We start from the raw sequence: 12632 nt of genomic DNA on the forward strand, positions 1-12632 counted from the left end.
GGTGCCCTGGTGGGATTCAGTGGGGATTTTTGCACAGCTGGACATGGGTTGCCACCTCATGTCATGTCAGTTGAACTCCATTTGTTTCAAAGGGATTTGGGAAACCCTGGAGGACCATCCCCACTCTTCTTTGGTGCCTCAGCATCTCCTTTCCAGGCATGTGTGGCTCTACAGCCAGAAGTGACCCGGGAAGATGGGGCAGCACAGCCCCTCCGTGGCAAAAGCCAAAGTAAAAGTGCAGGAGCACAGGCATTCGGAAAACGTGACTCACTTTCCAGGGAGAAGCAAGCTCAGAGGAGTGGTGGTTTCTTAACCCTTTTATTTTCACTTGTACTAGAAATGTCCCTCTCAAAAACGTAGGGGGTAAAGTTCATGTGAGAACAACACAGTGAGAAGGCAGTGGGTTGGGCTTCTCTTCAGTAGAAATTTCTGTCATCCACCCTCATTTGCCTCAGAGGCCTCAGCCCAGTCAAAGCCTGCTGTGTTTCCAGCTTTTCTGAGGTGGGAGCTGCCAACAGCGTGGAGATAAAATTCCTCCCAGGAGGCCACGCATCTCTGTAGGAACTTTTCCCTTGGAGAAGCTCACTAGGAGGCTCAAAGGCCCTTTGATTCAGGAAGGTTTGGTTCATGAGCACCTCTCGGGAAGCAGAACTGAGGCAAAGGTGTCCTTAGTGTCCCTGGAGGCAACATCCCATGGATACCCACCACCACCCTCAGCATTCCAAGGGAATGGGGATGGTGGTTATGGAAAGTTTTTTCTTCCCCCTGCAAAGCCAGGTGTGGACACCGATGGTGACTGTGTTTTGGGCCCAGCACGGGGAGGGCTGGAAGGATCACCCCTCTCCTCCTCAGCCCCTGTCACACATCCTCCTCAGAGCCCGTGGAGTCCCTGTGCTTGGCGTTCTGGATCAGGTCCTCGTAGGTGCTGGGGCAATAGGCCTTGTAGAGCTGCTCAGCCAGGGTGTTGCTGCCGGCCACCACGGCCTTCCTGTTGTGGTTCATGAAGTTCCACAAGTGCAGGGCGTAGGAGTGGTTGAAGTTGGGGCTTTCATCCCACACCTGGTAGTACCTGCCCCAGGCCGGGTACGGGATGGGGTAGAAGCGCTGGGGGTTGAGGAAGGAGATGTTCTGGCAGCTGTGGTCCTCGGTGCCCTCGAAATCCGTGAGGTTGCAGAGGGTCTTGAGCATCCTGGTCATCAGGAAGGGGCCCTGGTTGCCCCAGATGTTGCCGTTGTACTTGAGGACGAAGTTCTCCATGCAGTCCCAGACGAACTGGTGGCGGGCGGGGAAGCCGAAGATGCCGTTGCTGGAGAACCGTGACTTCTGCGCCGCCAGGAAGCTGCGCTCGGGGATGGGCCTGATGGAGATCACGTCCGTGTCCATGTAGATGCCTCCGTACTTCCAGATGAGTGCCAGCCTGCTGGCATCAGAGCTGACGTGCACCCAGTTCTTCTCCTGCTCCGGGACCACCTGCGGGGTTGGGAAGGGGAGACGGTGACGAGGAGATCAGAGAAGGGATCTCATCTCTGAGGAGATCAGAGAAGGGATCTCATCTCTGAGGAGATCAGAGCAGGGATCTCATCTCTGAGGAGATCAGAGAAGGGATCTCATCCCTCCTTTGGGTGTGAAACTGCCCCTGCAAATGTCCCTGCCCACCTTTGCTGCTCCAGCCCCTGGATTTCGTTGGGATAAGAAAAGGAGCAAAGCTCTGTTAACACAAAGGGAAGCAGGAGCCTTTCCCAGGTGGTTGGATGGGACCTACAGAGTTAAACCAACGCTGCCATGAGTCACTGCTGCTGTTCCAGTGGGACACAACCCACTTAACACACTCCCAGAGCACTCCCAGCTCTTTGAACCGGGCTCCTCACTGGCATTGTTGGCGTTTGGAGTCATTTTTTCTCGGGAGAAGAAAGGGTTTGGAGGAAATATGCCTGCCCTGCCCAACAGAATTGAGAAAAGCTGCTTTCAAGCACTTTGCCAGAACTTTTTCCAGGGTGGAGCTCCTAAAATCCCACCTTGGCTTTGCACATTGCTGCTATAGAACCTGAAATCTGTCCCCCATGGTATCTGCTGCAGGTTCTGTCGGTGTGTGGCAGCATCAGCAAGAGCTCAGGCAGCACGTTTTGTTCGACCAGCTTCTGTTGGGGAAGATTATTAAGCGCCATTTTCTCGAAACATGTATGAAATCTATTTTTATCAATGTTTCCTCTGCCAAAAAATATCTCATTCTCCAGATAAGGGGGAAAGCTGAACCCAGCCGGTGATGTGTTCAGTAAACAGATTGATGAATACATGGCAAAACACAACCAAAGTGAATCTATTCCCAACCAAAAAATAAAACCAGTAATTTCACACAGCCAGTCCTGTGTTCCTCGTTCCCTCTAACCCAACTTCAGGCCTTTTCTCACCCCTGTTTATGGTTGTTTTCCTATTTTCCCATTGTTACAACACTCACCTGGTTGTACCACTGGAGCAGAGGGGTCTCCTGGAAGACAGTTTCCATCTGGAGAGGAAAAATGAAGACATTCTTCATAGAAGACAGCAGTGAGAAGGCTGCATAGCTGGTGTTGAGGTCCAAGGCCGTCTCGTTGGTGAGCCCCTTCATGAAGAGGATGACGGCCCTGTCCTGGTAGATCCTGGCAGCAGATTCCACGGAGCAGGACACCAGCGGGGGAGGCTCCAGGCGCTCCGTGGTCTCCAGGAAAATGATGCTCTTCCCAAGGTTCAGCACCTGCTCAGGTGTCAGGTAGTGCTGGGACATGGGCAGGTAGTTGAAGACGCAGCTGGACAGTAGAGAGATCTCGTACAAGATGCCCGAGACAAAGCAGAAGCAGAGGCATATCTGGATTTTCCTCAACATTCTTGCTTTCCCGGGGCGTCTGGGGACATGCCTCCGGCATGGATGCTGGGGAGAGACAAGGAACAGCACAAGGAGATGCCAGTTCTTACTCAGCAGGACTGGGAAATGGTAGGGCCTGGCTTTGGACAGTGACAGGCCCGGGGACCAGCTCTCTCAGGGTGCTGCATCTCTGGGCTGAAGTTTTGGGGTCCCACCTCCTCATTCCCAGCTAGGGAAGGGGAATAAGGAAAGGCCTTGGAGGAGGGACAGGCAGCTGTGCCTCATGGCACATCTTCATTGGGTTGGCAGAGAGGGAGGAAGGGCCCAGGGAGAGCAGGGTGAGAAAGTTCACCTCATCCATGCCAGGGCAAGGACCCCCGGGCAGGTTGGTGTACAAGCTCTGCAGCATCATCCCAGCACGTGCTTGTCCAGAAGCAGGAGATACCCAGGGAATCTGTGGAATTAGGTGGCCAGGGGGCTGTGAGAGTAGCAGGGAGAAGGTCATGATTAGAGTTTGGGGGTGTCAGCCTAAGCTAAAACATCAGCATGGAGGCACCAAAGCCCTTTTCCCAGCCACGCCCTTCTGCTCCCACTTGAGCCCTGAAGGATGGGAGGGGTCCTGCAGGGATCAGTCTGCTGAGGGACCAGGGAGAGGCAGCTGGAAGGACAGAAGGTGGGTGGTTCCATACAAGCAAGGAATCAGGACCTACCTGGAGGACAGTTCTGAGGAATCTACATCTCCAGCTCCTTTTTCTGCCCTCGTGCTGACGTTCAGGCTCCCTTGAAGTCCAGCTCCCTGGTGAAGACACCCAAACTGTCTGGAGCATGCAAAGGGATTTCTGGAGGCAGACACTGATGCACAGGGGAAAACCAGCTCTGCTTCACCTGAACCTCAGTCCCAGGGAAGCTGTGGGAGCCACCTAAAGGGACAAAGAAGGGACAGGTTTTAGGTGAGACCCATCTCGTGCCCACATCAGCCAGACTAAGCTCCTCACTCCTGGTGCCACCAGACCAGGAGCCTGCACAGCCCCAGGGGTTCCTGCATGGAATCTGCTCTGCACCGTTGGACAGGCTGTGACACAGGACATTCCCTCCTGAAATGCCACCTGGGATCAGCAGCCAGGCTCCCACAGAGGGGACACACCTGGAATGCCAACCCAGCGTCCAAGAGGCCCCTGGAAGTGTCCAAAACCTGACTGATTAAAGGGAATGGGAGGAAACAGAGCTCTGTGTGTTCAGGTAATTAATGAGCTGCATTTCCATGTCCCCCACCAGAATACAGATAAATCCAGAGCACAACAAACCCCGTGGAAATTCCCCTGCAAGCATCAAGCTGTGGCAGCTCCTGAGCCATTTCTCAGGGCTGGATCTCATCACATGAAATATTAAAGCTGTGCCTGTTCCCTTCATTGCTCCTTTCCGTGCTGCACAGCAGATTGGGTTGTTTTCCATCGAGTTTCCCATCACATCCCAGATTCCCAGCACGGCGTGGGAGAAGATGCCAGGGGTAAAGTGGGTGACAAAGCTGGAGCCACCAGGCACCAGTGTGGTCCTGGGTACAATCTGCTGCACAAAGCAGGCTGCAGAGGGGGGAATGCTGCTTTTTTGTTAGTAGTAATAAAAAAGATCATGTTTAGATGGGATATTGGGAAGAAATTTTTCCCTGTGAGGGTGGTGAGGGACTGGAATGGAATTCCCAGAGAAGCTGTGGCTGCCCCTGGATCCCTGGAAGTGTCCAAGGCCAGGTTGGACAGGGCTTGGAGCAACCTGGGCTAGTGGAAGGTGTCCCTGCAGAGGGTGGCACTGGATGGGCTTTAAGGTCCATTCCAGCCCAAACCATTTGGTCTTTCTATATAATTCTGTGATAATTTTCCCTATTGTATTCCCACTGTCTCTCATTGTCCCAGCACTCTGCTGGGAGAGGCAGCACTCAGGGCCTCCCTGCACACGTGAAATTTGAGCAGAAGACAGGGAATGGAGAGCAAATACCCAGGGATTGGATCCGCCGTGTTCCCAAGGCTGGGATGACACAGCCCTGGGGATGCCCAGTTGTGTCACCCTGCTCAGCCCAGCCCAGCTCCACAGCAGCAGGAGACTAAACTAAACCACAGTGCTCAAAAGACAAAATTTCCCTCCACCTTCCCCTCCTGCCTCTGCCTCAGACAGGTGGTGCCAACCTACTCCTGGCATTGGAAAAGAAAACAGAAAGAAGAAGTTGCTCCCTGGCTGCTCCATCACCCATCTCACCTGGCCCAGATTTTCAGGCTTCTGGGTTTTTTTTCCCTAAACCCAGCTCTGAATCCCTGGATAGTTTGGGTTGGAAGGGACCTTAAAGCTCATCTCATCCCACGCCCTGCCATGGGCAGGGACACCTTCCACTAGCCCAGGTTGCTCCAAGCCCCGTCCAACCTGGGCTTGGACACTTCCAGGGATGGGGCAGCCACAGCTTCTCTGGGAATTCCATTCCAGTCCCTCACCACTGTCACAGGAAAGAGTTTCTTCCTAATATCCCATCTAATCCTACCTCCTCTCAATTTAAAGCCATCCCTTGTCCTGTCACTCCATGCCCTTGTAAACCATCCCTGCTACTGCTCCAGCACAGACCAGGCACTGGAGCTCCCTCCTTTCGTTCCTTTTCCCATTTCAGTGCCACTCTCTTGAAGCAGAAAACCCCAGCTCTGCTCTCATTGGAACTGGGACCATCAGGACATTCCCATTACTGGATCCATATTCCCTCTTTGCTGGCTGACAGGTCTGAGGGCTCAGATCTTTGTAAGCATCCCAGCAAAGCCATGCTGCCAAAAGTCCTTCAAACTTAAACCAGTCCAGGAGGCATTTTATTTGCAAATTGGGGGGGGGGGGAGAATAAGGAGCCACTCCAGCAGATCCCTGCCCTGTGCCTTGGGAGGAGAATCTTCAGCAGCTCATTCCAGGAAATGGTTTTGCTTGGATGGTTTTCCCAAACCCCTCCGTGGCCAGTTTTGAATTCTCAGCACATTTGACCCGGAGGCTGCTGTTATCAAATGTTCTCTTCCCTGCTCCATTAAAGGCACTGCAGAGCCCAGTGTTCAGAATAAATCCTGGTCATTAAATAGATCACCCTGAGGAGGGGAAGGAGTGGGATGAATGGGAGGAGTGGGAGGAGTGGGATGCTTGCCAGGATGTGGTGGATGCTGTGCTGGCTCAGTGGTCCATCTTGGAAAGAGATATTTAGGGGGGGAAGGCAATTTCCACATTCAGGTCCAGGATGAGACTACAAGGGAGATTACTACAGTGTGCACCAGTGCTGTGTGATAACTCCTTTGAGGTGTCCCTGGGACACAGGAGCTGGGAATACAGGGGGATTTTTCAATAAATCCTCCTGCTGGGGTGCTGGCAGCCCTAACCCCCTGCACATCCCAGCCCCACCAACACTGGAGTCCCCGCTGTGGCCAAAGGGATCCCCCACCCAGCACGGCCCACGGGGCACAACCAGCCCCACAGGGACTTGGGATCAGCTTGAACAAGGATTGAGACTTGTCCTCATTTACCAAAAAGAAGGTTTTTTTAAATACCAGTTTGCCCAGCCCTCGAGTTCAGAGCTGATTTCAGTATTAGACTCTCCCAAGCGAGTCCCCTGCATTACAAATTACACTTTATGCACCCCAGGCAAATACTGCACGGCTCAGAGTCCCCTGGCAAACTCCACTGCCACTGAATCCTCATTCCCACAGCTCCTGGGCATCCCTTGGGATTCAAGACAGAGCCCTCCATCCTCTTGGCTATTCCCAGTGCTGTAGCTTTCCTCTGAGAACCACAGGGTCTGCACCCATCCAGCTGGATGACTCCCCATTTCTGGGAATAACCCCCTGGCAGTCCCTGATTGCCACACAAACAGCACTGCTGGACCCCACACCCGTTTAGTTTTGTGTCTTTACAAAACCTGCTCAAGGAAATCACAGCTACAACCAAGCCAGTGCACGTGCCTGTGCTCCAAAGCCAACTTCCTCCCGGATTTAGCACCAGGCACATTTGGGAAGCGCTTGCAGATGGAAAACCTGTGCAAGAATAGATGGTATTCATGGCAGATGAATTAGTGCAGCCCTTCTGACACAAACCAAGGGGCTCCTTGCTGCTTTCCCATCCTACAACCCCCCCAGGTTTGGAGACAAAGCCCAACTCACCTCGTGGCTGCAGAACAGGCCGAGTGTGCAGGACGGGGGGACAGGACCCTGGGCTGGACCCTGCTGGAAGGTGTCCACAGGCACTGGAGAGCCCAGGAGCTGAGCTGCCTCTCCACTGTGCCCTGCCCTGCCAGGGCCCACAGCAGCCTCATGGCTTGCACTGGAGCAGCTCTGCTGTTTGCATTTGTGCTGTGCTGAGATAAGGCTGAGCGGGGAGCGGGGCTGTGCTCTGCCAGGAGTGGGCAGAGCGAGATCCCTGGGTGGCCAGAGGTGAGTCCCACCACCCTCCAGGCTCCCAGAGAGGGGTGGCACTGGGAAAAGGCCCCTTTTGGGGGTAGTTTGCAGCATATTCAGCTTTTTCTCTGTATCCAGACCCACACTTATGGAGGCAACTCTGGGGTAAAGGACAACTTGGCTGGAGGGGGATTGATGCTCTGAATACTTCCAAGAGAGGCAGCAACAGGGCTTCCTATGCAAACACATCCCAAATAACACCAACACCCTGAACTCAGGTGCCTGCCCAGCCCCCTGGGAGACATCAGAGCCTCTGCTTGTCCCCACAGCATCCCCAGTGGGATGCCTTGGGGGGAACAGGAGCACCATCAGGTGCTCCCCGGGATTGGGATGACCCACCTCAGATTGGATGGATTCCCCAGAGCTTTCCTGGCCCTGGGGTCTAAGGAGAATGAACTCCAGTGGGCATCCTGTGCTGGGACAGGAGAAATTGTAATGGAGAGGTGGAACTGGAGCATCCCATGAACTCCCCAGCACATCCCTCCTGTATCCCCAATCCACTCTGGACCAGTGCTGTGAAGTCACCAGAGCATCCAGCTGGGATGCAACCCCTGGCTCCCAGTCACCCACAGCAATCAGGTGCCTTTCAGCTCCCCTCCTGCTCATTTTTTTTGCCTTCTCCTCCTGATTTTTGGCAAGGCCCATCAGTGCCAGCAGCCCCATGTGTCGCAAACGTGGCAAACCCACTCATTTGCCACTCAGAAAACCACCTCTGTCCACCATTAACGCTTAGAAGCCACCAAAAGGTGCTCAGCTCATCCCCTGTGCAGCCTGTGAGGGCAGCACAAAGCCAGCCAGCTCCTAAAACTGAGCCGTGAGCATTGCAGGGTGTTCCCTTCACTCCGGGCCAGCACGGGGGCACCAAGCCTGCATTTCCTGTGCCAAAGGATCCCAGAGCAGCCAAAGTCCTGCAGCAGGCAGAGCAAACACTGCCCACGGGAAGCTGGGGAGATAGCCAGGGCTTAATCAGCAGATAACAACCCAGGCCAAGATGCCAGGAGGGCTCTGGTTCCATGACAATCCCCGGGGCAGTGACGTAGGTGAGGAGCCCACGTGTCCCGGCACACCCGGCACGAGGAACCCTCTCCCTGGGCAAACACCATGGGGCCATCGCTCACAGCGGGCTGGGAGGAGCCACAGGGACAGTGCCCAGAGCTGGGGCTCCACAGGGATCAACATTCATCCATCTGGGAGGGACAGTGTCCAGCTCCAGAGCTGGGGCTCCACAGGGATCAACACACCCATCCATCCATCCATCCATCCATCCATCCATCCATCCAGGACAGTGTCCACCTCCAGAGCGGGGAGATCCACAGGGATCAGCACATCCATCCATCTGGGACAGTGTCCAGCTCCAGGGCTGGGGCTCTACAGAGATCAACACATCCATCCATCCATCTGGGAGAGACAGTGTCCAGCTCCAGAGCTGGGGGTCCACAGGGATCAGCACATCTATCCATCCAGGACAGTGTCCAGCTCCAGAGCTGGGGCCCCACAGGGATCAGCACATCCATCCATCCATCTGGGAGGGACAGTGCCCAGCTCCAGAGCTGGGGCTCCACAGGGATCAGCACATCCATCCATCCATCTGGGAGAGACAGTGTCCAGCTCCAGAGCTGGGGCTCCACAGGGATCAGCACATCCATCCATCCATCCCTCCATCCATCCCTCCATCCATCTGGGACAGTGCCCAGCTCCAGAGCTGAGGCTCCACAGGGATCAGCACATCCCTCCAGTGCAGTTGGTGACATCCCTGCCCGGGACAGCAACAAGGTGGTTTTAAGGTCCCTTCCAACCCAGTCCACTCTATGATTCCAAGGCAATCCATCCCTCCCTTCTCAGTGCCAGCTGAGCCTGGAGGAGGCATCGATGGCAGGACATGTATAGGAGTAGATGGCACCTATTTAGAAGGGTTTATTTATTATTTTATTTATTTTTATTTTACTTTTATGTGTATAACGTAGCGTATATACATATTGTTATAATGTAATTTTATACAAATATATAAAATTAATGAATTATATGATCTATAGTTATATTATTATAATTATGTAATGATACTTAGGATGTATTATTATGTAATATTATTATGTAAAAGTACATAATGTAATACTATGTAATTAATAGGTAATATATATAATGAAATAATAAAATTATAATGTATAACAATATAATAGTTACAATTACAATAATATAATATTGTAATAATATCACGTACTATACATTAAAATATTATATATTATATTTTATTTATTATATTTTATTTTAAAATATCATTATATTTTATTTATTATAATTTAATAAAATATAATATTTCATCTACTATCATTTTAATGATAAAACATTATAATATTTTATTTATATAATCAATTGGTATTGCAATATATTATTTTATATTATTTAACATAAAGTTAAAATATTTTTATTATATTCTTATATATATTTATTATTTTTATTTGTTTTATTAAAAGTTCCAGTCCAGTTTTTATCTTCCATAACGTGAAAACACCCCCCTGCTGCCCCAGCTCCCCCCATTGCCCTGATGGGCTATTGAGACCCGTGCCCTGGATTTAGGAGGAGACTTTTCCCTGCAGCCACTGCCACGGCCTCACTTGGGGGGTTTGGATCCCCAAAAGTCAGTTGGGGGACACCAAGAGGCTCCCACACCCCCGGGAGCCCCGTGTCCTGCCAGGTCACAGGGACTGGGACCGTGAGTGCTTCACACCCACTCCCAAAAAAACTAAATCCAGGGAGCAGCCAAAGTGCTGCTGCTGCTCTGCATTGCCCCCTGGGGGAGTCTGTTTTCCAAGGAATATGGGAATCTGGGAGCAGAGCCCGCGCCTGCACCTCCTGCATCCCAAGGGCCGGGTGACACAGGCAGGGGAGGCAAAAACCACCCCCAGTCACATCAGCACAGTGAGCTCCCACAGCCCTCCACCCCTCCAGCTGCTGCACATCCAACGTGCTCCCAGCAACATTCCCGACTGGAACGCCACAGGAGGCTGCCCACAGCCACAGAGAAAGTGTCTGCTCAGGTTGGGTTCTCAGGCTTTTCCATCCTTCTTGCTATTCCTAACTACTGGCATTTGTATTTTGGGTATTTACTCAAAGCTTCAGACTTTTTGTGAATTGTGTTGATACAGCAGAAAGCTCAGAGAAGCTCTAAAATAACATTTTCGTAGTTATTTCGCCAAAAATCAACAGCTGGTGCTTGGAAAACAATAAACCACTCATAACTTACATGCATATGGACAAAAATGAGTGGAGTTCTTCTCCCTGCTCTGAACAGGGGGACTCAGAGCTGCATCTCCCAGGGGAAAGGGGGATATCCATCCAGGGAAAATGTGGATATCCATCCAGGGAAAATGTGGATATCCATTCAGGGAAAGGGAGATATCCAGTCAGGGGAAAGGGGGATATCCATTTAGGGGAAAGGGGGATATCCAGTCAGGGGAAAGGGGGATATCTATTCAGGGGAAAGGGGGATGTCCATCCAGGGGAAAGGGGGATATCCAGTCAGGGGAAAGGGGGATATCCATCTGGGGAAAGGGGGATATCCATTTGGGGAAAGGGGGATATCCATTCAGGGGAAAGGGGGATATCAATCCAGGGGAAAGGGGGATATCCATTCAGGGAAAGGCAGGGCCAGGAATGCACAGGGGAGAAAAATATCAGAGGAAGGAACACAAGGAGCTGAGCTGGGCCAAGTCCCAGGCAGTTGGAAAGAAACATCTTTGTGCTTAAAGATAAAGCTTTGTGCTGGTTGAGGCTGGCACAGAGTTAATTTTGTGTTTGTCATGCCCAGCTGGGGAAGAAGGAGGAAAGGAGGAATATCTGGAGTGAGGGCATTTGCCTTCCCAAGCCGCTTGTGCCCAGGATGGAGCCCTGCTTTCCTGGGAATGGCTGAACACCTGCCTGCCCTTGGAAGTGTAGCTGGTTGTAGCTGGCTTCCCACCAAACCCCACAGACTACAAAGAAAAAGCTCCCAGGAGAGAGAGAAGAAAAAAACCAACGGAATAGAAAAGCTATATAAAATATATATATTTTACATATTTCACATATACACAATTAAGCTGCTAAGTACATATGAACACGGGAACCCCAAATCGCTCCCAAAAGGGAAAGAGGGGAAGGGAAAAGGGACAAAAAAAAGGACAAAAATGGACAAAACCAAAACAGGTATGCACAATCATCATGTCAGTCATGGCTGGGTTTTGTGAACAAAGATTTGGGGAGGGCTCTACCCACATTTGTTACAAGCGCACTGGTGGCTAAAAAGGCCAATACGAGATAGACATGTCCAGTTGCAAAAGGCACAGCAGAAAGACTCCTTAGGTGGTAAATTCTGCAAGGCATGATTCTTTCTGCATTGTCTTTTCTCCTCCAGAGTGATCCTGTGTGCGTTCTCAAAGGCATCAGCAGCGTTATAGATGGTGTGTCTCCAGACCTCCCGATTGGAGGCCAGAGTAGATCAGTTCTGTTGATACGAGGACTCCCTAAAACAACATCTCAGCTTCGGCCATGTCGATCAACAGGTGCACAATCGAAAAACCCGGTAACCAACAAAACAAAGAACTGGCAAAATCTCACCACTTCCCTTGAGAAAGGCAGGACGGCCAGGCCCGGCCCGGCGCTGTCCCCTCACGCGTGGCAGACACGGCAGTCGCTGCCGCCTCAGCTCCGGATCAGCAAGGCCGAGACAGGGACCCACCGTTCCCAAACCTCGCCGGGAGAAGAGAGAGAGAGAGAGGTCTCTCTAGTTGGCTTTATTTATACCTCAGGTTACGTACAGGAATAGCGTGGAACACTTCCTTGGTCACTTCCCTAGTTCTTTCCTGGTTACAAGTTCATCTCCAGGAAGGCCGAGACCGAAACAATCACAGGAAGCGAGGAATGGATTCCTTCATTTTGTTTGCCTGTGCACACAAACTTCTCACTGTTGTTGTTGGGACGGACTACGACATATAATATTCAGCAAGAAAGTTTATTGGAAAGAAAAAGGAAGCAGCAGCAGCCACAAGCTGCAATTTACAGCCTCTTAAATACAGCTCTTTTGGTACACGTATATTACACAGATAAGTCAATTTAAACACACAAACTACAATTCTTACAGCTAATAGGTGGATTTTAGTTGGACCTTCTCAGTTCCACTTCTCGCAACATTTCTGTGCACCTGTCCCTGTTTTCCTTTGATGTTTATATTTTTCTCAGTCACTCTGTTCAAAACAAGTCCTCGTTCTCATGAGACAGTGTTCCCTGTTCCCACGGGACAGCTCTCCTGCTGCTCCTCTGCTCTCTCAGGATGCATCAGTACGTTGTCAAGACCAGGGCCTCCA

At 51.6% G+C, this 12632-nt stretch overlaps 1 protein-coding gene across 1 annotated transcript; it reads right to left on the reverse strand.

The window, feature by feature from the left end:
- Nucleotides 1-261: 261 nt before the first annotated feature.
- On the reverse strand, nucleotides 262-12020 carry A4GNT (alpha-1,4-N-acetylglucosaminyltransferase). The gene is made up of 4 exons (XM_027650762.1): nucleotides 11887-12020; nucleotides 3550-3759; nucleotides 2456-2905; nucleotides 262-1470 (listed from the first exon to the last, which is right to left on the reverse strand). The coding sequence occupies exons 2-4, from the start codon at nucleotides 3664-3666 to the stop codon at nucleotides 859-861; spliced, it is 1179 nt and encodes a 392-aa protein (XP_027506563.1). The 5' UTR covers nucleotides 3667-3759; nucleotides 11887-12020; the 3' UTR covers nucleotides 262-858.
- Nucleotides 12021-12632: the final 612 nt, after the last annotated feature.

This window comes from Corapipo altera, unplaced genomic scaffold, assembly GCF_003945725.1.
Source record: "Corapipo altera isolate COAL_440 unplaced genomic scaffold, ASM394572v1 54, whole genome shotgun sequence".
NCBI lineage: Eukaryota > Metazoa > Chordata > Aves > Passeriformes > Pipridae > Corapipo > Corapipo altera.

Excerpts from the sequence above, each read along its gene's own strand:
- A4GNT (XM_027650762.1), bottom strand. The coding sequence starts at position 3,666 with ATGCTCCAGACAGTTTGGGTGTCTTCACCAGGGAGCTGGACTTCAAGG. Across the intron at positions 2,906-3,549 it reads TCCTCAGAACTGTCCTCCAG|CATCCATGCCGGAGGCATGT; the intron begins GTAGGTCCTGAT and ends GTCTCTCCCCAG. Across the intron at positions 1,471-2,455 it reads TGCTCCAGTGGTACAACCAG|GTGGTCCCGGAGCAGGAGAA; the intron begins GTGAGTGTTGTA and ends CCAACCCCGCAG.